This window comes from Salmo salar, chromosome 07 (genome assembly GCF_965601325.2).
Source record: "Salmo salar chromosome 07, fSalSal1, whole genome shotgun sequence".
Lineage (NCBI taxonomy): Eukaryota > Metazoa > Chordata > Actinopteri > Salmoniformes > Salmonidae > Salmo > Salmo salar.
Genome location: NC_138297.1, coordinates 26362351 through 26387011, shown reverse-complemented (window position 1 = coordinate 26387011; position 24661 = coordinate 26362351). Strand labels below are relative to the sequence as shown.

The window sequence follows — 24661 nt, the reverse complement described above, 5'->3', positions numbered from 1 at the left end:
CACGCCATCGGGTCTAACGGTCGTCTCGCGTCGAACAGCGCAAGATGTGCAAGCTGTCAAATCAAATGCACTCCTTTGATATAAAGTATTTTTTTTTATGAAAATTAAAACGTCCCAGTTTGTTACTTTGACGAGTTTGGAGTAATAACATGTTCAACCACTTAAGCTAAGGAAGAATTTGTCCCTTCTCTCATTGACTTCTCAAACCCAGGCCTGGTCTCCTTCGCAAGCTTTCCCGAAAGTGTCGCGATGTCGCGTCTCTGGGTTTAGAAACTTTGTGATGAAGCCTTGCGCTCCTTATATAATTGTATTTATTTCGTACTGTTTGCGGTAGGTGCACTTTATTCAGCAGTCCAAGCAAAAGGAAGGCAAAGTGTTCCCATTTTGAACCATTTCATGTGTCTGAATATAGAACTCCGCCTGCAGGCCCAGAGAGCAAATCAAGTGCACCTATGGGACTACAACACTTTAGCTCAGATCACCTATCTGCACAGTTTCCTCGAGCCAGAGACTAAAAATAAGCCTGGAATGCACAGCAAAAGATGTACTGTGAGATTTTAAAACCCTGACTACAGAGAGACTCAACGAATACAGCAAAGAGCTGATGTTTTTATGAGTAAGTTCATGTTTAAGTGTATTCAGCACTGTCAACATGTTAAGCCATAAAATGCATGTTCTCCCTACTTCCACTCACGCTACAACCATCACTGCAGCTGCAACGAAGGAGTATAGATGGCAAAGTGTTCCCGATAAGCTTGCGTTTGTTATTATTAGCGGCTTGTCTTTTCTAATACGAAGGACTGTTTCACTTTCTCTGGTCATAGGGGTAACAACATGAATTTGTGCATGAGGCAGAAGTACGTTTTGACATCAGCTGGAAAACTGTCCCCTATCCTCAGTGGATGGGAAGGTGGAGCGGCGGGACGGTGAGTGGTGAGAGGCAGCCTCGACGCTGCTCCCTCTCTCCCCTCAGACTGACCGTCAGATGCAGGCCATCAGTCCAGTAAAAAAATAAAGCATGTAATTATTATGCTCACGCAGCTGTGCTTCACAAGTAATACAACAAATGACCTATTGCCAGTGTGATCAGACACCTAACATGTTTAAGTATCATTTCAAAATGGTCTGAGGAGAACAACATTAGCAGGGCAATGCAAGCATTGTCAATATGCAGTGATAATGTATTGGGCCTGTAGCCTACTGCACAAACCTCATTACTACACAACTGTTTAATTGGGTAATGTTGCATAGGCTTATGTTTTAAGTCATGTTGTATTTTGATTCAGAAAGGGATCTTGACTCAGAGAGCATTGTTTATTGTTAGTACATTGTTTATTGTTCATTTTAAGAGTAAATCTTAACATGACAGAAATATCCACATAATATAGTATATTATACAAAATACAGTACATAAATAAACTCTACTGTTTGATATAATGTCATACTGTTAAGAAAATGGCAATGTATTCCTCAGACCTGTTTGTAAATTAACCATTTCAAAATATCTGGACAGAAACATCAGCATTTACATTCAATCAACTGAATATTTACATGCTTTATTGTACAATGATGAGGTTAATGAAACGTGATTAAGGGACATGAAAAGATGAAGTTCAATGGGACAACATTGTGATAGGTGAGTAACTTAACCAGCAGGGGGAGACAAAGTCCTGCCTTGCATGTTAACTGAAATCTAGCCAGTGTAAGACACAATATTTGTATTTTGTTTCACCTTTATTTAACTAGGCAAGTCAGTTAAGAACACATTCATTTTTTACAATGATTGCCTACCACAAGGCAAAAAGTCTCCTGCGGGGACGGGGGCTGGGATTCAAAATTAAATAAAAATATTAGTACAGAACACACATCATGACAAGAGAGACCTAAGACAACAACATAGCATGGCAGCACAATAGCCGGGATCCAAACTGAATTCAATACATTTAAGATATTGCCTAGACAAGCTCACAGAAACCCTCTATATACGGCATACCGATAACCCTCTCACACTTGCACATGGGACCCTGGTGAGACTCACTCATTAGATTTCGGTGGTGGTAAGACTGCTGGTGAAACTGATAGACCTCTCCACTTGGGCATCCCCCCTGCTGCGCTCCATAGGGTCTGGCAATGGCTGGGTCACCTCCTGAGAACATGTTACTCTGGTGAATGGTGCTTGTTTTAATAAAGTTAGGTCAAAGCCGAATCAATGGCTGCAAGATCACATAATGATAGTATTCTACATAACATACCCAAATATAGTAATAGCATAGTATAACATTACTGGAAGACAAAAAACACCACATTTCTTAGGAGGTTTTAGGATGATTGTGCACATGGTCACATGCTTCTCTCATGTGGCCGAAACTCAACAGCGCCTCAAGATGAGCTAAATCAGGGATACCAACTTGGATAGGGGTGGGGGCCACAAAAAATCTGTAGTCTTCATGAGGGCCCTCAGTGGCTTGTAGGTCTGAGTACCCACATCCATAACCAGCACATGCAGTCAAAGCCGGCCCTAGCCTTTTGAGGGCCCTAAGTGAAAACTTGAAGAATTATCATTCACGATGGACAGTGGGAAATGTGAAGGGACTCGAGGTTGGGTGACCACCAAAATGTGCGTAAAGTAGTGATAAAGAACGTGATTCGAATCTTCAGCTCCAATGTATCATTAACAAAGCAAAAGTCATAGGCCGTGTTCGAGAGGCTCAAACCCGCAGTGCATCATGGGTAAATTGTGACTGACTGATCTACAAATAATAATGAGTCGTTTTGATGAAAGGTGCTTTGTAGATCAGTCAGCAGTCGCCTGCAGTCGTTTTGATCCTCTTAAATACGGCCAATATTATGTCTAAACCCCGCCCATTTCTATCATTTATCTTCTTAAAATTGTATTTTTAACCTAATCCTAACCCCACTGCTAACCTTATGTATAACACACATTTTTTTTCTAACTTTTTGTAGCAAATTTTGACTTTGTGGCTGTGGAATTGGTCAGTGCCATCCTGAATCCTTGAGACATACCTACACCATTGAAGTTGACATTTTAAATGGTTAAAGTAAGAGTTAGGTAAGGGTTATTGTTTAAGTTGTTTGTGCTCTGTAAGTCTGTACTTTACTATTTATATTTTTGACAACTTTTACTTTTATTCCACAACATTCCTAAAGAAAATAATGTACTTTTTACTCCATAAATGTTCACTGACACCCAAAAGTACTCGTTGCATTTCATATGCTTAGCAGGACAGGAAAATGCTCCAATTCAAGCACTTGTCAAGAGAACATCCCTGGTCATCCGTACTGCCTGCGATCTGGCGGACTCACTAAACACAAGTGCTTCGTTTGTAAATTATGTCTGGGTGTTGGAGTGTGCCCCTGCCTAGCCATAAATTAAAATAACAAGGAAATTGTGCCGTCTGTTTAGCCTAATATAAGAAATGTTGGATGATTTATACCTTTACTTTTGAAACGTAAGTATATTTTAGCAATTACATTTACTTTTGATACTTAATTACATTTAAAACCAAATACTTTTAAACTTTTACTCAAGTAGTATTTTACTGTGTGACTCACTTTTACTTGATTCATTTTCTATTAAGGTACAGTATCTTTACTTTTACTCATGTATGAAAATTGGGTACCTTTTCCACCACTGTATCTAGTGGAAACCGGGAGAAAGGGATCCAGGGTATAAATTAATGGAACTTATGTACAACACAGCCAACAGGGGGAGACAAAGTGCGAGTTTACATGTTAACCTGAATCCATCCATCCTGTAATGAAAAATAATCATCGGTGGCATGTAGCTAGGATTGACGCTTAAAGTTAGCTAGCTACGTGGTCATGGATACGGTGACCATGGTATGAGAAACAACACTGGAGCACAGCAAACAGCCATACTGTGAGTTCGATTAATGGTATCTAATGGTAAGTACTGTTAGATAAATATTTGTTGTTGGGATGATAACCGTGATAAGTAGCGCTAGTAGCGTAACTATGAATCCCAGTTAGCTATAGTTAGCTAGCAAGCTAGCATTGTTGGTTAACAGTAGCAAGTACTGTAGCTTACTTACATTGCATTGCAGACACCCAGTGGTTAGCGCGCAGACGCATGACACGCACACATGCACATACACACAACAACACATGGATGGAAGTGTAGCTAGCTAATTTGTCCAAAGCAGTTCTAACTATAGTAGCAAACTAGCTAGCCAACGTTGTTGTTTACATTATGAAAAGAATATACAAAAAACGTTGGAGTTTTTAAATGTTATATATATATATATATATCCATTAGCATAAGAGTGCTGTGATGACCAGAACAAAGAGGACAGCAGAGCTGGACAAGCTCACAGAGAAGAGTGAGTTAGCTCCAGCCCTAACATCAGCTACCCCTATACCACAACCACGGTACCCAGCCTCCATCCCCGACCCCACTCCCTTCCCTCCTGTAGGCCCTGCTGACAGCAGCAAGGGGGGCACAGGGATAATGTCCCCCAAAAGTCAGGGGAGGGTAGGCACAGCGTCCCCCTACAATCTGGCTCCGTCTCCCTTCGGCCTCAACCAGAACCACGTGGTGTGTCTGCCTCTGGTCTCCGAGCACCTGAAGCTCCTGTGGGCGTGCTCAGACCAGACTCAGGAACTGGACGGCGTGGCTTATCTCATAGAGGCCTTCAACGTGTTCCCGTACCCGACCCTGGGGGAGACGGCGTCGCTCGCCCAGAGCTGCTCTCTGCATCTGGACCAGGTATAGTCCCCTGTACAGTCCCCAGTCCTCTTGCCCTGAGACATGCTTGTCCACTTCTAGTTGACTTCGACATAGCATGGGCAAACTACCAACACATGGTCCTTGCTCAGCTTCTTTCCATTTGCAGCCCCTTCCTGTAGTCATTAGGAGTCAGCAGCACATTTCTTGTGAAAACAACCAATCTTATCTTTTCCTTATCTTAGGTCAGAGTGTGGTTCATGGTCCAGCGGCTCCGCTATGGGATCAGCTGGGATGCAGAAGAGATCTGTATGGCACGGTGCAAGATTTGCGGACCAAACCAGGCGAAGGACAAAAAAGAGAAAGAGGAGAAATCATTGCCTCCCCTCAGTAAGGAGGATGATGGGAGAAACAGGAGCGAACATTCACCTGTCTCCACCTCCAATCAGCTCAGCAGCCTGTCCTTCGAGTCCTCCTCACCCGTTCCTCGAAAACGCCCTAAACGCCACCCTGTTGTCGCACCCGATAACTCCAATCTGCAACACCCTTCTCCTCCACTCCCTCTGTGCTTAGCGGCGCCCCCCACAACCACAGGGCAAACCCTAGAAGCCCCCGACAAAGCCCACGAAAACGTCAAACCCCAGAGGCACTGTCAGGATTTTCACTCAGAGCTGTGGCGGAGCTTCGGCTGTAACACCAATCCTCCGAAGGAGGAGCTCCAGCGTCTGCAGGCCCTCACCAGGCTCCACATGAAGTACATCCGCAAGTGGTTCTGCAACCGGCGTTTCTTGCTTCACCACCGCGTCAAGGCCGACCCAGAGTCTGAAGAGAACGGCCAGGCACAGACCAACGACCTCCTGTCGTCACAGACACAGCTTATTCAGCGTCTGACACAACCGCCAACTGACAGCAGGGTCAGACCATCACCGACGAAGAAAAGGGGCTGTCAAGTAGATCATGTCGACTTTCTAAGCAGGAGCCGCAATGGTAACCATGTCCGTGGCAACCCCGCTAACACCACCCACCAGATTAGGTCAAACTTGGAGGTGAAGGAAAAAGGGAAAGAACCAGCGGAAGTACAGAAGAAGAAGACGGGAGCAGCAGACAAAGAGAAAACGGCCAGAGCTGGAGTTAAGAGATGGAAAAAGAACGTCAAGGAGGAACAGAAAGCGGTGGGGATCACCAAATTCATCGATAACGACGGGGAAGAACAAGTCATCAAAATGGGCCCGTGGCCGAAGAACAAGACCATAGCCCAGCTGGAGCTCCTGAGACACTTCTTCCTCACCTGCCAGTGGCCCACCAAAGAGGACTACACGCAACTGCAGCAGCAGACAGGCCTCTCGCGGAAGGCTCTTACCCAGTGGTTCGGAGACACCCGCTACTACGTCAAGAAGGGCATGGAACGCTGGATGAGTGGGGAGGAGCACCGGAAGGTCCTGGCGCAGATTAGGGAGAAGCAAAGGCAACGGCAGAGGGACTGGTTGATGGCTGAGGAAACAGGTCCATCAGGGTCCTCCTCCGTGCCGTCTTTTGCGTACCGTGACTCATAGTGGTAATGGGGAGGCTGGTAGGGAGGAGGATGGAGCTGGAGTGACCGCTGGGACAGACTTGGGGTACTCAATAGTATAAAAAGGATTGTTCTCCTTGTGCTCTCTCCTCGAGGAGCACTGATCCAGCATGGCCTAACAGGTGAAATGTTATTTGTTGAAACTTGAAATCTACCTGGAACTTTCACCTGTCTGCCGTGATGATGGAAAAGGAAGCTATGAGTATTGAGTCACACCCCTGCTGTAATGCTGGAGAGGCCTGGAGGGTGCTGAAAAGGGACAATTAGGAATTGTCACGAGGCAGCATTCTGTTTGTATGTTACAAGTTGTTTATGATGAAGTTCTAGTCTACTTTAGTTGCAGCACTATTGAAACTGGCACTTCCTGTTGTTCAGTTATTCATTCAAATGTCAATTCATGTTTCAAGCTCCATCACAGGTTTGTGCTGGGAAGTTTCTATGACATTGCATTGATGTTCCTTGTTTGATATGTTCAGAGTGTAAAGTATTGGGGAAATTACCAGACCTGCGACAACCTATATCCTTGGGTGCATTCCAATAATCTTTCCTTCCTCCTGAAGTGTGCACTTGCACGTTTATTTCTCCCCATAAAGTTATCATTGGATTGATGTAGGCATGGGCTAGGGGGGAGTCCGAAGTCCATTAAGGGAAGTGAACAAGTGCCCACTTTGGGAGAACAGAGATTATTGGGACATAGCATAAGGTGTGGCCTTATCGGTAGTAAGAAAGTAGATCATTTATTTTGATTTCACTAACTCCGCTATAGCCTGCAGTATCAAAATCTCAGAGCTAGTATGTTGAGTCATAGCTGGTTCTTTCTGTGGTGAACAGGTTTCTTCCCTTTTGTGAATAAAAATAACTGTTCTTGTTCTGCAATTGGGTATCTTTCTTTTATATTTTGGATCGTGAACCTCTACCTTGTTGACAGGTGACCGTCTGAATGTAACAACAAAGCATTTACTGAACACAAGATGAGACAGTGTTTAGACACTACAAAGAAAGTAAAAAATGTATGCCTTTTTTAAAGTAAATTCCTTACTTTCATGGGAAATTCCCAAGATTTATAGAAATAGATACATCCTATTTTACAACACACCCATTTGAGTAATTGTCTTTCTGTACATAGCTTCATCACAACCTTGCATAACACAATCATACACACGGTACAGTATTTAAAATTCAACAGACAAATAGGATTGTTTCGCTGCAGCAATTGGTATTACTACAAGTGTGGTTGTTGTGTTCAGCTTTAATAAACATTGGATCTCTTCTATTCTTTATTGATCCTAGAGCAATACTTTACAGGGCCATGTCCTAACTTGAGCTCATGTTAAGATTGGACCTGTACATAGACTCAATTCTTGCCTGAAATTAATTACTTAATTACAGCCTCAATTGTCTCAGTTCCAGTACTCTGCAACCTCCGTCCTCTGGGGCTGCCAGAACTCTGCTCCCTCGATGAGCCGCTTGATCAGATTAGCTGAGGTGATCAACATGTGACCTGCCGCCTGGAGGAAGGTGGAGGCCACGCGGAGGGCCTCTCTGAGAGAGAGAGAGAAGGGGGAAAGAGAGAGTATTATAAATTACCATTGTTACAGACACATTCCACCAGGAACAAGACTTCCTCCCATCCCACCTCTACTCTACTCACCTGAGGACTTTCTTGGGCCCCAGACATTTGAAGTCGGCGCTGACGGAGTACCGGCCTGAGAAGGTGCCCTTTACGTTCAGGGAGCCAAACACATCCTTGGGGTTCTGCCGGTACAGGTCAAAGGTCACGCAGGCTATATCCTTTCCTGTCCGCAGCTGGTTGGGGACTTGGGCTTTAGAGAGCGTTGTACCCTGTAGGTTTAGCATAGGATATGGTGTGAGAGGGAGAGAAGCTCCAGGGTGAAGTTTCCCCTAAGTACAGATCTAAGATCAGGTTAGTGGGGGAAATGCAAAGCTGACCCAAGATCAGCACCCTACTCCAGGAGAGACGGTAACATTGTTGGTTGGTTTAGAGCTCACAGCGCCCCTGTCTCTATATGTGTAGGCCATCTATCTGATGCTGTCAGGTCAAAAAGAGTAGAAGATTGTTGCCGCCCGTAGCATTGAATGCAAGGGATGCCAGCTAGCGTTTGGCCTCCCTTGATAAAAAAAAAAGTATAAAATAATAGCCAATCAGCATTGAGCTAAACCGAGTGAACTCAACTGTGAATGGTCCTGGCACACAAAAAAAGATGTAAAGGGAAGCCAGTTTGGATTTGGCTTCACTCCAATCACGTCGAGAGCAATACGTCACTGACAAAAACAACTTTAATTGTTATATCTCGTTGTGTTGTTGTCCTCCAGTGGCTAGCTAGCTAAAATTGTCCCTTTCCTAAATTAGCCATGGATGAAGACAGGGATTTGGACTTGTGGCTTTACTTAATTCTCCGTACTGGCCAATGATTATAACGGCGATTCTGATCCATTGGGCCCCTGGCCTGAGAGGATGTAAGTTCAATATGTAGCTAGATGTAGAAGGCTAATGTTAAATAGCTAACATTGCCCATGAAAGGAAGCTAGGTTAGCCAGCAGGGATTTTAGCTAGGTAGCTTAGGGGAAAAAAATACAAGCGTGTACTGTTTGACATAGACCATTTCGTCAACATGAAAGAGAGGATGGCATTGGCGTTTCTCAACAAGTAGCGTGAGTCAACATGTTTTTTCTACTTGCACGAACGCACACACAGATACATACACATACACACAGAAATCAGAACCACGGATAGCCATATCATATTTAGCTTATGCTGATTGGACTAAATTGTTTTTGGTATCTTTTAGTTGTCACTGTATTAGACTAAGCATGATTTGATGATGTTGAAATTGAAATGGTGCTAGAATTGTGGTAACTCTCCATTGTTCTAAATAAATAGTTATTTAGTAGTCTGAAAATGTTGGAAACATTAACTTGCTTGACCATGCTGTAGGTCACCTAACTGTTTGTTACATGCAATATGTCTTGTGGACTTCACCTGACAGAGGTTGCTCTCCGGTTCTGTGTTGAAACAAAGGTGTGGTTTAATTTATTCTGCCACTGTCTTTTCTTATTGTTTCGGCATTAGGCCTATATATCACGGTCGCAAGGCATATGAACTAGCAGGTTACAGAGCAAACAACGCAATTATCACAACACGTAGGTTGTAATATGGCTTTTTTCTGTCTTGGCTTCCCCAGTGATTTTACCCATGCACTGCTACTGTTTGTTTCGCGCTGGGGCCACCCATACGTAAAATGTATGCACGCATGACTAAGTCGCTTTGGATAAAAGTGCCTGCTAAATGGCATATATTATACATTATTAACCAGGAAAAACGTTGGGCCTTTAAGATTTTCCTGATCGGGTCATGTGGGAGAGAATAACTCATATTTTATCATCTGACAAGGGTGTGCACACATGTACATATTGTGCTAACAAAACACATTCAAGTTGAGATACCTATACTACCGGTCAAAAGTTTTAGAACACCTACTCATTCAAGGGTTTTTCTTTATTTTTACGATGTTCTACTTTGTAGAATAATAGTGAAGACATCAAAACTATGAAATAACACATATGGAATCATGTAGTAACCAAAAAAAGTGTTAAACAAATCCAGGTGTATGCCTGCCCATGCCATAACCCCACCTCCATCATGGGGCACTGTTCAAAACGTTGACATCAGCAAACCGCTCACTCACATGACTCCATACATGTAGTCTGCTGTTGTGAGACCAGTTGGAAGTAATGTAAAATTCTCTAAAACAACATTGGAGGCAGCAGGTGTACCTTGTTAAAAGTTCATTTGTGGAATTTCTTTCCTTCTTAATGCGTTTGAGCCAATCAGTTGTGTTGTGACAAGGTAGGGGGGTATACAGAAGATAGCCCTATTTGGTAAAAGACCAAGTCCATATTATGGCAAGAACAGCTCTTAAATAAGCAAAGAGAAACGACAGTCCATCATTACTTTAAGACATGAAGGTCAGTCAATACGGAATATGTCAAGAACTTTGAAAGTTTCTTCAAGTGCAGTCACAAAAACCATCAAGCGCTATGATGAAACTTGATCTCACGAGGACCGCCACAGGAATGGAAGACCCAGAGTTACCTCTGCTGCAGAGGATAAGTTCATTTGAGTTACCAGCCTCAGATATTGCAGCCCAAATAAATGCTTCAGAGTTCAAGTAACAGATACAGCTCAACATCAACTGTTCAGAGTGGACTGTGTGAATCAGGCCTTCATGATCGAATTTCTGCATAGAAACCACTACTAAAGGACACCAATAATAAGAAGAGACTTGCTTGGGCCAAGAAACACGAGCAATGGACATTAGACCGGTGGAAAATTGTCCTTTAGTCTGGAGTCCAAATTTTTGATTTTTGGTTCCAACCGCCGTGTCTTTGTGCGACGCGGTGCGGGTGAACGGATGATCTCCGCATGTGTATTTCCCACCGTAAAATATGGAGGAGGTGTGATGGTGTGTGGGTGCTTTGCTGGTGACACTGTCTGATTTATTTAGAATTCAAGGCACACTTAACCAGCATTGCTACCACAGGATTCTGCAGAGATACGCCATCCCGTCTGGTTTGGGCTTAGTGGGTCTATCATTTGTTTTTCAACAGGACAAGGACCCAACAAACATCCAGGCTGTGTAAGGGATATTTTACCAAGAAGGTGAGTGATGGAGTGCTGCATCAGATGACCTGGCCTCCACAATCCCTCGACCTCAACCAAATTGAGATGGTTTGGGATGAGTTGGACCGCATAGTGTAGGAAAAGCAGCCAACAAGTGCTCAGCATATGTGGGAACTCCTTCAAGACTGTTGGAAAATCATTCCAGGTGAAGCTGGTTGAGAGAATGCCAAGAGTGTGCAAAGCTGTCATCAAGGAAAAGGGTGGCTATTTGAAGAATCTCAAATATAAAATATATTTTGATTTGTTTAACACTTTTTTTGGTTACTACATGATTCCATATGTGTTATTTCATAGTTTTGATGTCTTCACTGTTATTCTACAATGTAGGAAATAGTACAAATAAATAAAAACCCTTGAATGAGTAGGTGTTCTAAAACGTTTGACCGGTAGTGTAGATCAGGACATACCTACCGGAGGGGTTTTCCATGTCTGTCCAGGTTCCAGGGCCATGAGGACTGTGTTGTCTGGCAGAGAGATCAGGAAGTCTTCAGAGTCCACCACTGTCCCATCCTCCTCACACACCAGCACCACAGCCAGACTGGACAAACACAGCATCAAAGCCTGGCACACCTGGGGTAGCAACAAAGGTAGATATATTCAGAGGACACAGTATGTATTTTGAAGGCACAAATACATTCTCTCTGGCAAGGGCTCCAGATCCCAGACCTGTCCTTATACAACTACAGTCCAGAGCTTTTCCTGGTCAGGTCACATGGTCACTCATGGCCTTATAATAAAAATAAACCCCTTTTTTCTTTCTTTTTTCTCTTTGTGTATTTTCATCATGTCCGTCCCCCTCTCACCTTCTCTCTCAGCTCCTCCAGGGTTCCTGCTGTGATGCCCTTCCTGGTGCCCCTGTCATGGGAACACACCCTGAACGGTCTCTGATGGGCAGGAGCCGACGACCACACCCGCTTGGTCACAGATCTGTGGAGGAAGAGGAGTAAGAAGATGTTCACAAAGCCAGACACAGCCAGCTTGATGTAGAATTTGCCTAGCCTGGTCCCAGATCTGTTCATGCGGTTTTATCAACGCCTACGGTCATTGTCACGCAAACAGATCTCGGGGAAGGCTTGAAGTTGCCCTATTCTTGTATCAGATTACCACACACACCAATCCTAACCAGAACCATGAAGGGGATGTACAACCTGACTCTGTATCAGTGGTTAGGGACAACTTCTACCTAGTCCATAGATACAAACGTATACATTTGTACTGCACTATGGAAGATTGATTTGGTCTACAAATATTTCCCTGAGAGATAGTAAGAGTGATAGAATGGCTGAGCAGCCACACACACAAGCCTAAGATCACCATGCACAATGCCAAGCGTTGGCTGGAGTGGTGTAAAGCTCGTCACCATTGTACTTTGGAGCAGTGGAAACGCATTCTCTTCCAGTGATGAATCACACGTTGCCATCTGGCAGTCCGACAGACGAATCTGGGTTTGGCGAATGCATGGAGGACGCTACCTGCCTCAATGCATAGTGCCAACTGTAAAGTTTGGTGAAGGAGGAATAATGGTCTTGGGCTGTTTTTCATGGTTCGGGCTAGGCCCCTTAGTTCTAGTGAAGGGAAATCTTAACACTACCGCATACAATGGAATTCTAGACGATTCTGTGCTTCCAATTTTGTGGCAACAGTTTGGGGAAGGCCCTTTCCTGTTTCAGCATGACAATGCCCCGGCACAAAGCGAGGGCCATACAAAAACGGTTTGTCGAGATCGGTGTGGAAGTGCACAAAGCCCTGATCTCAACCCCACCGAACACCTTTGGGATGAATTGGAACGCCGACTACGAGCCAGGCCTAATCGCCCAACATCAGGGCCCGACCTCACTAATGCTCGTAGCTGAATGGAAGGAAGCCCCCGTAGCAATTTTCCAACATCTAGTGGAAAGACTTCCCAGAAGAGTGGAGGCTCTTATAGCAGCAAAGGGGGGAATCAACTCCATATTAATGCTCATGATTTCGGAATAAGATGGTCGACAAGCAGGTGTCCACATATTTTTGGTCATGTAGTGTAGCTCTCGAAAACTCTAGGAGGCATTCTGCCTTCTCCTTTCAGGTTTCAGCGATTAGCTTCACCCACGACTGGCTCGTGTGAACTACAATCCAGATGCTGTGTTTTAAATTTTTTGAAAAAGTCAATAATCATCGCTTGCGATACGGGTTTCGAAACATATGGCCCTTTCATCAGCGAGAAAGAACCCTTCAAATAAATAAAATATGGAGTAACTGTAGCAGTTTTGCACAGATCCATACAGCTATGGGTGCCTCCATCTGAATAAACTACACTTCTACTACACAAGCGCTGCAACATGGAGATATGGCTGTGAGCACTAACCCTATAAAAAGGTGTGTAGTAATTTAAACTTTTGGTTTTTGAAAAACATTTCACGCTGATATGATAGATACTTCCTTATGTCTCCAAAGCAGTACCACAAGTGATGTGTGATCATGTTTACAGCAAGCGTTGGGGCATTTAGCAAAACTCCCCCGGTCAGAAGACACTATCATCGCTACAGCAGTTAGCGTCTATGAATGTGGTATTAGAGACAATACAGTGTCTGTGAGACAAAGTGTGGAAATAAGTCCAACTCCAATTAGAGGCCCCAATTATATAAATGTTCCAGTGGTTTATTGTCACTGTGCCTTTTTGCCAACGCCCTAGGCCAGGGTTCCCCAACTGGTGGCCTGAAAAAGAAAAAAATGATACATAATTATTTTTATTTTTTTTCGTTGTTGGCCAAAAAAGGCCGTAAAACACCAGGAAATCAGCTCCAAGTGATTTTAAATTGGGAAATCTGTTCCCAAGTATTGCATAATAGAGAGATACTGTATGTGATCGTATACAAATAATAATAATAATTAATTGGATTTATATAGCTCTTTTCTATCAACTGAGGTACTCAAAGTATTTACATAGTAGGGGGAAACTCACCTCATCCACCATCAATGTGTAGCACCAACCTCAGTGATGCACGGCGACTATTTTTGCTTCAGAACGCACACCACACTTCAGCTATCAGGTGGAGAGGTGAGGAGTGATGTATGCCAATTAGGAAGGAGGGGGATGATTAGGTGGCCATGATGGAATTTGGACAGGTTGGGAAATTAGCCATTAAAAACAGGGTGAACACCCCTACCCTTAAAAAGAGCTATGGGGATTTGAATGACCACAGACAGTCAGGGCACCCATTTTAACAACCCATCCGAAAGCCAGCACCCTACGCGGGACAATGTTCCCAAATGTAATCAAGGTTTGAAATGATTATGTTTTAGTGAAATATATAACTTTAGGGTTCTTGGGCTCAATTTGCAGTCTACATTTTTTATTATGTCCCAGCCCCCCAACCACCTGCACCAGAACAAATTTGCCCACGGCTGAATCTGCACTGAACACAAATATAAGCTCAACATGTAAACTATTGGTCCCATGTTGCATGAGCTTAAATAAAATATTCCAGAGATGTTCCATATGCACAAAAAGCTTATTTATCTCTAATTTTGTGCACAAATTTGTTTACGTCCCTGTTAGTGAGCATTTCTCCTTTGCCAAGATAATCCATCCACCTGACAGGTGTGGCATATCAAGAAGCTGATTAAACAGCATGATCATTGCACAGGTGCAAGGCCACTAAAATGTGTGCAGTTTTGTCACACAACGCTACAGATGTCTCATGTTGAGGGAGCGTGCAATTGGCATGCTGACTGCAGGAATGTCCACCAGAGCTGTTGCCAGAGAATTGAATGTTCAGTTCTCTACCATAAGCTGCCTCCAATGTTGTTTTAGAGAATTTGACATTACTTCCAACTGGTCTCACAACAGCAGACTACATGTATGGAGTCATGTGAGTGAGCGGTTTGCTGATGTCAACGTTGTGAACAGTGCCCCATGATGGAGGTGGGGTTATGGCATGGGCAGACATAAACTACAGACAACAAACACAATTTGAATACACAGAAATAACGTGACGAGATCCTGAGGCGCATTGTGATGCCCATTTTTTGTAAGGTATATTTGACCCAGTCATGTGAAATCCATAAATTAGGGCCAAATACATTTTTCAATTGACTGATTTCCTCATATGAACTTTAACTCCGTCAAATCTTTGACATTTTTGCATGTTGTTTATATTTTTGTTCATGGAACGTAAATCTGAATGGTATCTCGAAACACTGCGGCACGCCATCTGCACAAAATGTATATAGCCTTTTTTTTTTCTATTGTGTTATTGACTACGCTTGTTTATTCCATGTGTAACTCTGTTGTTTGTGTCGCACTGATTTGCTTTATCTTAGCCAGGACGCAGTTGTAAATGAGAACTTGTTCTCAACTAGTTTACCTGGTTAAATAAAACATATTTTTGTTCATTATAGTTGATGAACCCTACCCTGGTCCTTCAACAACCCACACCTAAACAAGTAGCCAACGGTGAGTGATATATTATTATACAATAGCGTGCTTACCAAATCAGAATCTCAAAATATAATTGATTGAACAACTGAAAATCCAATGAGATATTTTCTATCGTAAATACTTTGAGAATGAGTTGTTGCAACCCAAAATGTGGGACAAGTAACTACTTACTTTATTAGCGATGACGTATCCCACTTCTCCATATCCCACTTTTAATTTTTTTGTTTTTCCTCCTGTTGTTGTGTCAGTGCTGTGGCCTCTCAATTTCTGCGTGTCTGACTCACCAATTTCTTTGGGATGGACTTTGCCGCGAGTGACATATGACGATGAATCAGATAGAGACGCATAGGGCAAAGTTGTCTCTCTGTGTGCGTGCGTGAGAGAGATGATAACATTGACCATATATAATTTACTATGGCATTCAATCCACATTTGTAAAACGTTTTACCTTTCAGCAGTTTTCTACCCTTTCAGCGAAGTTACGATAATACGAATGAAGAGCATACGTAACTAGTAATGTGAAACGGTGGCTTTCCAAACTGTGCGGAGGAACGGTTCATTACTCGGAGATTAACACAATGCAGATCAGTGACCTGCTGGTCAACAATGAAAATCAGCGTTCATATAAACGTTTTTTTTCTCCAATTATTTTGGAACTTTTGTGAGTGAAATGTTTACTGTTAATTTGTTGTTTATTTCACTTTTGTTTATTCTCTATTTCACTTGTTTTGGCAATGTAAACATATGTTTACCATGCCAATAAATCCCCTTCAATTGAAATTGAATTCAGTTCCCAGTTGTTTTGAACGCGGCAATACTACTGCGAGAGCCATCACAATACGTCACATCCTGAAAGGAAAGTTTTCTGGAGACGGCGGGAGAGGACATGTGAATGAGCTATAAAAGAACACAGATTGTTTTTCCTTTTTAAAATGTCCAAACTTTCAAAGTCGGTGTAATAGCTACAGAACTTCAAGAGTTGCATATTTTCAGTTTGTATAGCTAGTTAATCACTGTTGTTGTAACCTCGTCGTTAACAATATCCAGCATTCTCAGCATAAGCACTTTGTTAGCTAGCTAACGTTGTTAGCATACAACGTTAACTATCCCAGCTACAGAAATCGAGCTAACTTTGCCTAAATTGGGACTGGACTAAGAAGTTATCTGAAATGGGTAATTGACTTTGATTATATTTGGTTTCTAACTGTTTTCTCTTTGCATTGACACTAGTGAACTAGTAGCAATAACTAGCAACCATTGACAGTAAAGACACGGCATAGCTAACTGCCGTGGCGGGCTAAATTACTTTAATCAGTTCAGAACAATCCAAACCCTGCGGTGGTTTCCATACTAGCTTGTTCAACCATCTATTTTACCAGTAGCAATTAGTCTCGTTAAACAAGACCGCTAGTCAGTGTAAAATCAGTGACATTGACAGTTGCCAGACAGTTTTACAACCCAGTCAATAAATTCTGGTGTCATCAGCCATTAACGTTAGCTTGGCTAAGGGCTTGTAGTAAATGGTTACTAACAACAGCTACTTACATTTGTATCATTTTGCCCAATATTGTTTGTATTGATATTTGTGTGGTTACTGTGGTAGGAAGTTGTTTTTGAGTAGAATTGTAATTCCAATAAACAATTGTAACAATGAGCCATTGATATATCAAACACATGAACTAAAATAGGAAGTTCTGCTCAGTAATTGAGGAATTACTTAAACAGCCAGTCACTCATCCCTCTTTCCCCCTCAGACATCTCCCTCCCCTTATCTTCCTTACGCCTCCTGGCCCCTCCTCTCCTGCTGGTCTCTGCCGCCATGTGGAAGGTGATAAAGGAACGCGATGTGATGCATTATGGGACGCTGGAGGAGTTTGTGACCTCAACCTGCGAGACAGTCCCTGGCTTGCTCACATCTAGACACCAGGCCAAGCTGGCTCTGGGGCTGAGAGCACGGGTGGGTGAGACTTTTGGTACAGTTATGTTGTAGTGAAAAAGGGTTGTATTAATTTGGCACCTAACGGAAGAAAATAAACTGAAACATGGTGGGACTATCTCAACTTGTCCAATAACAAACTCGATTTTGTTTTCTTTTGCTATGGTGTGTCCAAATGAAAACACCCTTGTATGTATACAGTATGTGCCTCCACTGTATGAGCTGTTGTCTCTGTTCAGTCCCTAATCTTCACGGCTCTGGTTGTTTATAGCTGATCTTAGAAGTGTGCCATGGCCTGGACCCACCAGATCCAGCGGTTATCCTTCCCCAGCTGGACAGGATCCGTGCCCTCACGCCTTCCTCTGCACTGGTGAGTGACAGTCAAATGCTGACCCCTCTAAGTCAGCAATTCTCTGTACCACGACTGTGGTATTTGAATGGGCCTTTATCGCCTTTTTTAACACATTTTTCTCAATCATTTTGTGAGAAATACAGTCTGTTTGCTGTAAGTTATGTTTTTGCATGCCTATGTTGCAGAAGAAGGATGTAAAGATTGAGACCGCAGTCACCAACTTGCATGGCCTGGTGGAAGCCCTCCTGAGAGACCCCACAGAGAGAGCACTGTTCTACATGGTGAGACAGCCTCCTCCCAGATGCAATGTATCAATGTTTAAATGAACAGCTTTTATTGAGAGACCATCAAATGAGGAACTGCCCCCCGCCCCCCTTCTCGCTCTCTTTGTTTGTCTCCCTCTTTCTCTCCCCTTATTTTTCTCTCACACTCACGCTCTCTCTGTTTGTTCATTTCTCTCTCCCTCCACCTCACTCTTCTCTCATCTTCCCTTCAGGTGGAGTTTCCTTCAGAATATGGTCCTCAGTTTGACCAGGAACTGGAGAAACTGCTGTGGGAGTTCCTGCTCAGACTGAACCAACTTCTCCCAGTGCCTAACCTGGCTCAGACGGTATCCTGGCTCACTGCTGCCCCTCCTGTCCTAGAGGAGTGTGCGAAGGCTGCCTCCCAACCCCAGCTCCTGAGGACCCTGCTCCAGCACCAGATCTGCCTGGGACACCTGGATTTGGCAGGTGGGTCTACATAGGGCGCGTTCCAGGCCGACTACGTTGGCGTCACCAGCCATATCTCACAACACCTGGTTAGGTGTTTAATGTATCAGCTAACCTCATCAGTCTTATCTCCTTTCAGCTTCTCTTCCTCCCTGTATGGGCGACTCCATCCTCTCATCCCTATCTCTCCCTCCCTCTGGAAGATCTCAGCAAAGCGAACAATCAGGATCTAAGCCTGCCTTTGTTTCCACCCCAAACCCTCAGTCTTTAACCCCATTGACCAATCACAGACAGACACAAAACAGGTCATCGCCCATCACGCCTGTGATAGGTGGGATTTGCAACGAAGACCTGCCAGTCATGGCTTCAGCCAATAACAGGGCAAGAACTTGCAAGGAAGACTTTACTATCCAATCGGATTCAAGAGAAGTGGAGAAGAAAGCCGAGTCAATGGCAAGGTCAAAATATACTGAGGTGGAATCTGAAGAGGACGAGGAGGTGATAGTCGTGAGAAGAGGGATTAAGAGGAGGAGGAGGAGGAGGAGGAGGAGTGCGAGAGATGGACGGCGTAAAAGATTGCTCAGGAGAGGGCGTGGGGGAGAGTTGGTTAGATATGTAGAAAGTGATGAGAAGGATTTGACGAGTGATGCAGATGAAGAGACTGAGAGGGACCTTCGAAGGGACTGTTTGGTTCAGTTGGAGATTGCAGGCCTCAAGGTTCCGGAAGACCAGCACCTCTGCTCTTACATCACATCCTGTCTGGTTAACCAACCCAGAGTGCTCATCCCTCGACTGACTTCCACAGACATCACTGCACATGTGAGGTCACAACCTCCCAGTCCTTCCTGCAGCAACGAGACACCAACAGCAGAGAGATCTCCATGGGGACAGAACAAGAGGCTGACGATAACGGTGCGTCGGCTTCCTTCGACCCGACAACGGAAGTTGAATGACAGCTCGTTGACCCTAGATGTGGCGCTTCCAGCATCAGCTGACAAAGAGTAAGAGAGAGATGGGTGCTGTTTAATTAAACAACCAAGACTACTTTTTTTATGGTAGCCTGGTTGCCAGAAATGGCTGTGGTTTCTTTAGCCAACTCCGCTGTTGTTCATTGTCATTTCATACATGGCATGACGACAAACAATTGTGGAATTGATTAAAGCACAAACAGATCTGGCAACTAAACTAGTAAAATAGTACTAATACTTAACTAGAGCCATAACGATTTATATTGTAAAAAGATGATCAATACTAACAAATGTAGGATTTAACTCATTGTTATACCTCCCATTTTTCAGGAACTGTGTGCTTCCTTCAGTTAGCTCTCCCTCCATTGTTCCTCTGCCTCAAATGAGAAGAAGCACAGGTAATCTCCCCACCCCCTGAAAGATGATAAATGTTTGATCATTTCTGTAAGCATGAACTCATTGTACTGTTTAGGAATTAGTTTTCAGTGCAATGGTAACCTAGTAACACTCAGATTTGTTCATTTAAACCTTATGTTTTTCCATCTAGAAATACTGACCTCACCAGTAACCGGCGACAATGATGACGTCATAGGAGATTCAGAGGATGAAGCAACAAAGAATTTCAAAGGCAGGGTAAGAATTGATCCTGTTGAAGTTACTTTAGAATATCAAGATGCACCTTTAGCTCCCCCTCATGTTCAGTAGGTTACATCGTAACAAAACATTTTGCAGCTGAAGACCAAAAAAAAGTCAAGGTTCTGTTTCCTCCTTACTGAGACCCTACTGCTGCTATCATGTTTGGTATGTCTTTTTAAAATGGCCACCAACAAATTTCCCATTGTGGGATAATAAAATGGACTACTACCTTGTCTTTCTAATGTGCTCTGTCTCTTCTAGCTGTTTATGAAGCGCTACTATAGGACCAAGCACGACACCTATGTACCCACCCTCAGGGAGTTCTGGAAGCCCAGCCTGGCCCGACCTGCTGTCTCCCGGCAACAGACACAGATGACACACTCAGTAATTCACAGACCTATGGCAAAATCCTTTCACCATCCATGGGGAGCAAAATATGAATTTTGAAACAGGAGGGGTACCATCTCAACTTTTCCAATAGGAACCCGTGTTTTGCTGCAAAAAAACCCATTTTGCTACAGTTTGGCCAACTGAACACAACCATGGTTGTAAAAGTGAATGATTGGCAGTTTTAGGATTCTTTGTATCTGAATCACTTTGTAATAAGCATTATTTAAAAACCTGTGGGACTTTTATTTTGAAATCAAGAGGATTAACCTATGTCACCAATACTTACAACCTGTGTGCTGTCATAAATGTCAAGAGTTCAGATGTCCCAACATTTTCTTTTAGGGGTCATACTTATATCTTCAGACGTTGATGGCTGCGATAACTGAGGCAAGAGCTTTCTCATATTGGTTGACAATTTAAGTAATTGTCAAGAGTTAAACCGATTATTTCAGCTGAATATCTTCAGATTCTGATGCCTGGTTGTGATAACAACTCGGCGAAAATGTTTTTTCTAATGTATTTTTCAATCAAGTATTTGTCAATTATCTTATGTACCCTCTCTGTAAATGAGTGGGGTTTTAATGTGTACTTTTGAATCTTGTCATCTAACCTTTCATAAAACTGTATTCTAATAACTGTTTTTAAGCTATGTCATGAGATTGTCACGAATTAAATGTAAATTAAGCATCTGCCAAATAGTAACGTCTTTATTACTGTGTAAACTAAAGTATTACACTGTTTTGGCTGTCTTTTATACACACTTCTCTTGGTTTCACTAATTACCATGTAGTTCTCTATTAATGAAGTACAATAATCCAAAACATGAATAGCAATGTAGTCCTTTTTTATTAAGGCAATGTAGGTATAAACTGGCCTGAGTTTGGACCCTGCTTGTGAGCTCAAATGCTTACAATGTTCTGTGACGGATCTTTAAAAGCGTAGTAAAAAAACTGCAGTTTATTTGTTAACTGACTGCACTGTATAGCGCCCACTGGAAAACATACCCAGAAAGAATATCAGTGGTGGCGACTGTCCACTTCCTGGCTTCGTGTCCTCAAGTCATTTGATTTTGAGAGAAAGAAATGACTGAAATGTATAGTGAATCTTCCTGTCTTACAGTCCATTATTATATTACAAAAGCATTGTTTCCTTTGAGTGTTACAGTCGGCGTTGCCAGATTCTATTAACATTTTCCAGTCAGTCAATCAGCCTCACAGTCTGCAGCTCATCCCTCCAGTCACAGTGATTGTCTCTCCAGTGATGTAAGACGCATCCTTAGAGCACAGGAAGGCGATTACTCCACCGATCTCCTCTGGCTTGCCAAACCTGGGAGAATATTACAAGAATGGTTGTATTCTTTTTGTATGAAATAACCTTTTGTGACAAGGTGGTAGTTGAACATGCTGCGATTATGCATTTCATTTTGTACTTGATGAATAGTGTCAGATTTCTTCATGGTGTACGCCACTAAAATGAATCAATAATCAAACACAGACCATGTCAACAACTTCTACCAATTCAGTCTCAATGAGGCACTTGTGGCCACACGTCACAATAACACTTGAGGATAAGAATGTACCCTAAATGATACAACCAAGAATGAAGTTGAAGGCAACCTTTTAATGCTAAGCTGCTTCTTGAACTCGTCCTGCCACAACTGAGAACACAGAATCGTCAAAACTCCCTTCTCTGTAGGAATTACAGAGGGAAACAAAGGATAAAAGTGTGACAGGAAGAGGAGTGAGGTTAAGGAGGGTAGGTGAAGTGAAAAGAGTACACAGGTAAAGATGACAGAATAGAAAGGGAGGGGGTCCTTACTGCTTGGCTGAAGGTGGTCTTAATGATGCCAGGGGCCACACAGTTGACCCGGATGTGGCTCTGGGCCAGTTCAGGGGCCAGGGCTCTGGTTAGTCCCAACAGGGCCGTCTTACTCACGCTGTAAGGGCCCAGTGCCTGGAGGTGGGGAGGTCAAAGAAAGTAAGAATCCTCCACAACAATGCAAATTGATCTGACGATCAAACCAAGAGGAATTTAGAGGTCAAATCAGAAGAACTTACCTGCATAGGCTGGTACCCAGCGACAGAGGACACAAACACAACACTCCCACCCCTGGAAAACAGATATGTTATAGCTCACAAAACACTTTCCTAACTTTCTATTCCTCTCTCTCTCTTACCCCCTCTTCTCCAAGTGAGGCACCACCAGTTGGGTCATAAGAAAGGCCGACTTTACATTCACATCCAGGATCTGTGTGAAGTGCACAATATAAAATCAGCTGATATTGCAAACACTCTTTTCGACATAGCTCAAATACCACTTCTCATATGCTATCATCCTTCTCAGACTAATCGAAACTATATCTTCCTAAACGTATGGTTTAGGAAAAAAATAAAATGTAAATGATGCATTTTGTGTTTGGTTATTTAAATGAGTGTTTCTTAATCCTGATCCTGGGGGACACAAAGGGATTCACATTTTTGTGTTTGCCTTAGCACTACACACCTGATTCAAATCATCAGCTCTGCAGTAGTGCCACGGCCTTGTCGGCGTTTGACTGGCGTCTGCCACTCACCACAACGTGAGCTAGGAACAAGATTAAAAAACACTGACCTAGATAATAGGGATGCCAGGCACACACCTTATCCCAGACTGCTTCTGTCGAGTCCATAATGTTCCCAAAGAAAGGGTTGACTGCTGCGTTCGAAACGAAGATGTCCACACCACCACACTGTTCCACGGTCTAAACATCAAAACAGAAAATAATAACACTGAGATTCAGTTCAAGCTTATGACTGATGACTGTGCCTGTGATCATGTATCAAGTCTCCCTGTATAAGGCCAAGTCAGAATTATCAATTGATGTTTACTCTGGATGCAACTGTTAGAATGGGACCAAACTGTATGGATGTTTTCTTTACCATGTTAACAAGTCTAGCTCTGTCTTCACTATTCCCAACGTTGCAAGTCGTCCCGGTCACTTGTATCTTCTCACTCTGCAGTAGTGCCACGGCCTTGTCGACGTTTGACTGGCGTCTGCTACTCACCACAACGTGAGCCCCTCTCTGACCCAGAGCCTGGGCTGCAGCCAAACCGATTCTGGAAGAGACGCCACAAGTCCCCAGTCAGTAGGACTTACCCATCTGTGGAGGCAGTGACTATGGCAACCTTCCCTGCAAGACTGCTTTGAGACCCAGCAAGACTGCCTCCTGACATCTTTCTTGTCTGACCTGCGACGGGATTGGTCAAAAGGCACCTGCTAACAAGACACCGCAGCATTACCTGGAAAGAGAGAACATGACTCAATGCACACACATACAGTAGGCTCACAAATTCAGGTTGCAAAAACACAACTGAATGTCTTACTTACAAGCTCCCTTAGTAATAGCAGACTAAACTCAACTCCACGATTTACGATTTGAGTTGAGCGTTGACTTGTGTAATTGCAGCCAATTCTTTGAGTGCTGAAATCAGGAGTTTTATATAAAAACACTAGTCACCGCTCAACTCCATCGTAAATACTGGAGTTGAGTTTAATCGGCTACCTTAGCTATTGCATTGCATTGCTTTATCCATGATGGAGGAAACAAATATGTTTAAACTGTATTTATGTGCTTCCTTATTGTAGTTGTCAAGCAGTCGACGAGCTAGAAGAGATGAAATTAGGTGAAAGTTGAATTGTACAAGCACGCGACTACAGTAGCCTATAGTTTGTGCTGAATTCAAAATGCAGAGAGATGACCTTCCCTTCAACAAGATCTACATGAAAAGCCAATCATCAACGTTTGGGCATAATGTTGGTTTATATATATATATATATATAAAAAAAAAAAGTAATCTACCTCTGTTGATGAGTCTGTTCAGTACAGTGACGAAAACACGAGTTTAAAGACGAGGGATACAGCGTTTCCGGCAATTTTCCAAAATAAAAGTCCTACAATGGGTGTTCCAAAGATGATTTAACCGCATCAATTGATCTCGCGCCTGTACTTTCCTCTGTACGGCAGCCAATGGGCCACACCAAAGATGATGGATAAATGAAGATGTCTTACTCAGGCAGTTTACCATTGGAAAAAGGCTAACGTTATGAAAAAAAACTGAGTTTTCGCTCCCGCCCCTCTGGAAACTTTCTGAAATCTCTTTACTCACCCTCTTCTGAACCCTCAACCAATTTGATCGATATGATGATGAATCCTATGTCTCTTCCTCATATTTCTGAACAGCTGCGATTTAAACGAACGTTCCAAAAATATTATGAAGGCTACAACCTTCTCT

The 24661-nt window shown here is 43.1% G+C and overlaps 4 protein-coding genes across 11 annotated transcripts; 2 read left to right on the top strand and 2 right to left on the bottom strand.

The window, feature by feature from the left end:
* The first annotated feature begins 13 nt into the window (after window positions 1-13).
* Window positions 14-7151, top strand: LOC106608853 (homeobox and leucine zipper protein Homez). The gene is made up of 3 exons (XM_014207032.3): window positions 14-3927; window positions 4298-4747; window positions 4951-7151. The coding sequence occupies exons 1-3, from the start codon at window positions 3925-3927 to the stop codon at window positions 6256-6258; spliced, it is 1761 nt and encodes a 586-aa protein (XP_014062507.3). The 5' UTR covers window positions 14-3924; the 3' UTR covers window positions 6259-7151.
* Window positions 7152-7212: 61 nt separating this feature from the next.
* On the bottom strand, window positions 7213-15993 carry LOC100196627 (cell death-inducing DFFA-like effector b). Of its 4 annotated transcripts, XM_045721353.2 has the most exons (7): window positions 15569-15992; window positions 13919-13999; window positions 13630-13671; window positions 11781-11904; window positions 11389-11547; window positions 7927-8117; window positions 7213-7817 (listed from the first exon to the last, which is right to left on the bottom strand). In XM_045721353.2, exons 2-7 carry the CDS (start codon window positions 13921-13923, stop codon window positions 7676-7678), a joined length of 663 nt encoding a protein of 220 aa, XP_045577309.2. In that variant the 5' UTR covers window positions 13924-13999; window positions 15569-15992; the 3' UTR covers window positions 7213-7675.
* A 239-nt stretch (window positions 15994-16232) lies between these two features.
* On the top strand, window positions 16233-21078 carry tinf2 (TERF1 (TRF1)-interacting nuclear factor 2). Its single transcript, XM_014207031.3, has 9 exons — window positions 16233-16570; window positions 17152-17354; window positions 17605-17703; window positions 17871-17966; window positions 18182-18416; window positions 18535-19396; window positions 19694-19761; window positions 19911-19996; window positions 20261-21078. Exons 1-9 carry the CDS (start codon window positions 16567-16569, stop codon window positions 20444-20446), a joined length of 1839 nt encoding a protein of 612 aa, XP_014062506.1. The 5' UTR covers window positions 16233-16566; the 3' UTR covers window positions 20447-21078.
* Window positions 21079-21216: 138 nt separating this feature from the next.
* LOC106608855 (dehydrogenase/reductase SDR family member 4) lies at window positions 21217-24332 on the bottom strand. 5 transcript variants are annotated; one of them, XM_082977487.1, is made up of 9 exons: window positions 24229-24332; window positions 23526-23668; window positions 23308-23485; window positions 23028-23129; window positions 22566-22636; window positions 22447-22498; window positions 22208-22342; window positions 22006-22046; window positions 21217-21715 (listed from the first exon to the last, which is right to left on the bottom strand). In XM_082977487.1, exons 2-9 carry the CDS (start codon window positions 23663-23665, stop codon window positions 21601-21603), a joined length of 834 nt encoding a protein of 277 aa, XP_082833613.1. In that variant the 5' UTR covers window positions 23666-23668; window positions 24229-24332; the 3' UTR covers window positions 21217-21600. The 5 variants fall into 5 exon arrangements, 4 of the variants coding, with proteins under 4 accessions (XP_082833613.1, XP_082833612.1, XP_014062509.3 ...); XR_014392893.1 differs by having other exon boundaries at window positions 21583-21715; window positions 22006-22078; XM_082977486.1 differs by lacking the exon at window positions 22006-22046.
* Window positions 24333-24661: the final 329 nt, after the last annotated feature.

Coding starts and splice junctions, on each gene's coding strand:
- LOC100196627 (XM_014206951.3), bottom strand. CDS start 15,600: ATGGAGAAGTGGGATACGTCATCGCTAATAAA. Junction 13,672..15,568: donor GATACGTCATCGCTAATAAA/GTAAGTAGTTAC, acceptor TTTCTTTTTCAG/GCCACCAGTTGGGGAACCCT. Junction 8,118..11,388: donor AGACATGGAAAACCCCTCCG/GTAGGTATGTCC, acceptor CTAAACCTACAG/GGTACAACGCTCTCTAAAGC.
- tinf2 (XM_014207031.3), top strand. Junction 17,704..17,870: donor TCACGCCTTCCTCTGCACTG/GTGAGTGACAGT, acceptor CCTATGTTGCAG/AAGAAGGATGTAAAGATTGA. Junction 17,967..18,181: donor AGAGAGCACTGTTCTACATG/GTGAGACAGCCT, acceptor TCTTCCCTTCAG/GTGGAGTTTCCTTCAGAATA.
- LOC106608853 (XM_014207032.3), top strand. Junction 4,748..4,950: donor GCTCTCTGCATCTGGACCAG/GTATAGTCCCCT, acceptor TCCTTATCTTAG/GTCAGAGTGTGGTTCATGGT.
- LOC106608855 (XM_082977487.1), bottom strand. CDS start 23,665: ATGCTGCGGTGTCTTGTTAGCAGGTGCCTTTTGACCAATCCCGTCGCA. Junction 22,343..22,446: donor CTGGGTACCAGCCTATGCAG/GTAAGTTCTTCT, acceptor CCCCACCTCCAG/GCACTGGGCCCTTACAGCGT. Junction 22,047..22,207: donor AGACCACCTTCAGCCAAGCA/GTAAGGACCCCC, acceptor CTGTGTTCTCAG/TTGTGGCAGGACGAGTTCAA.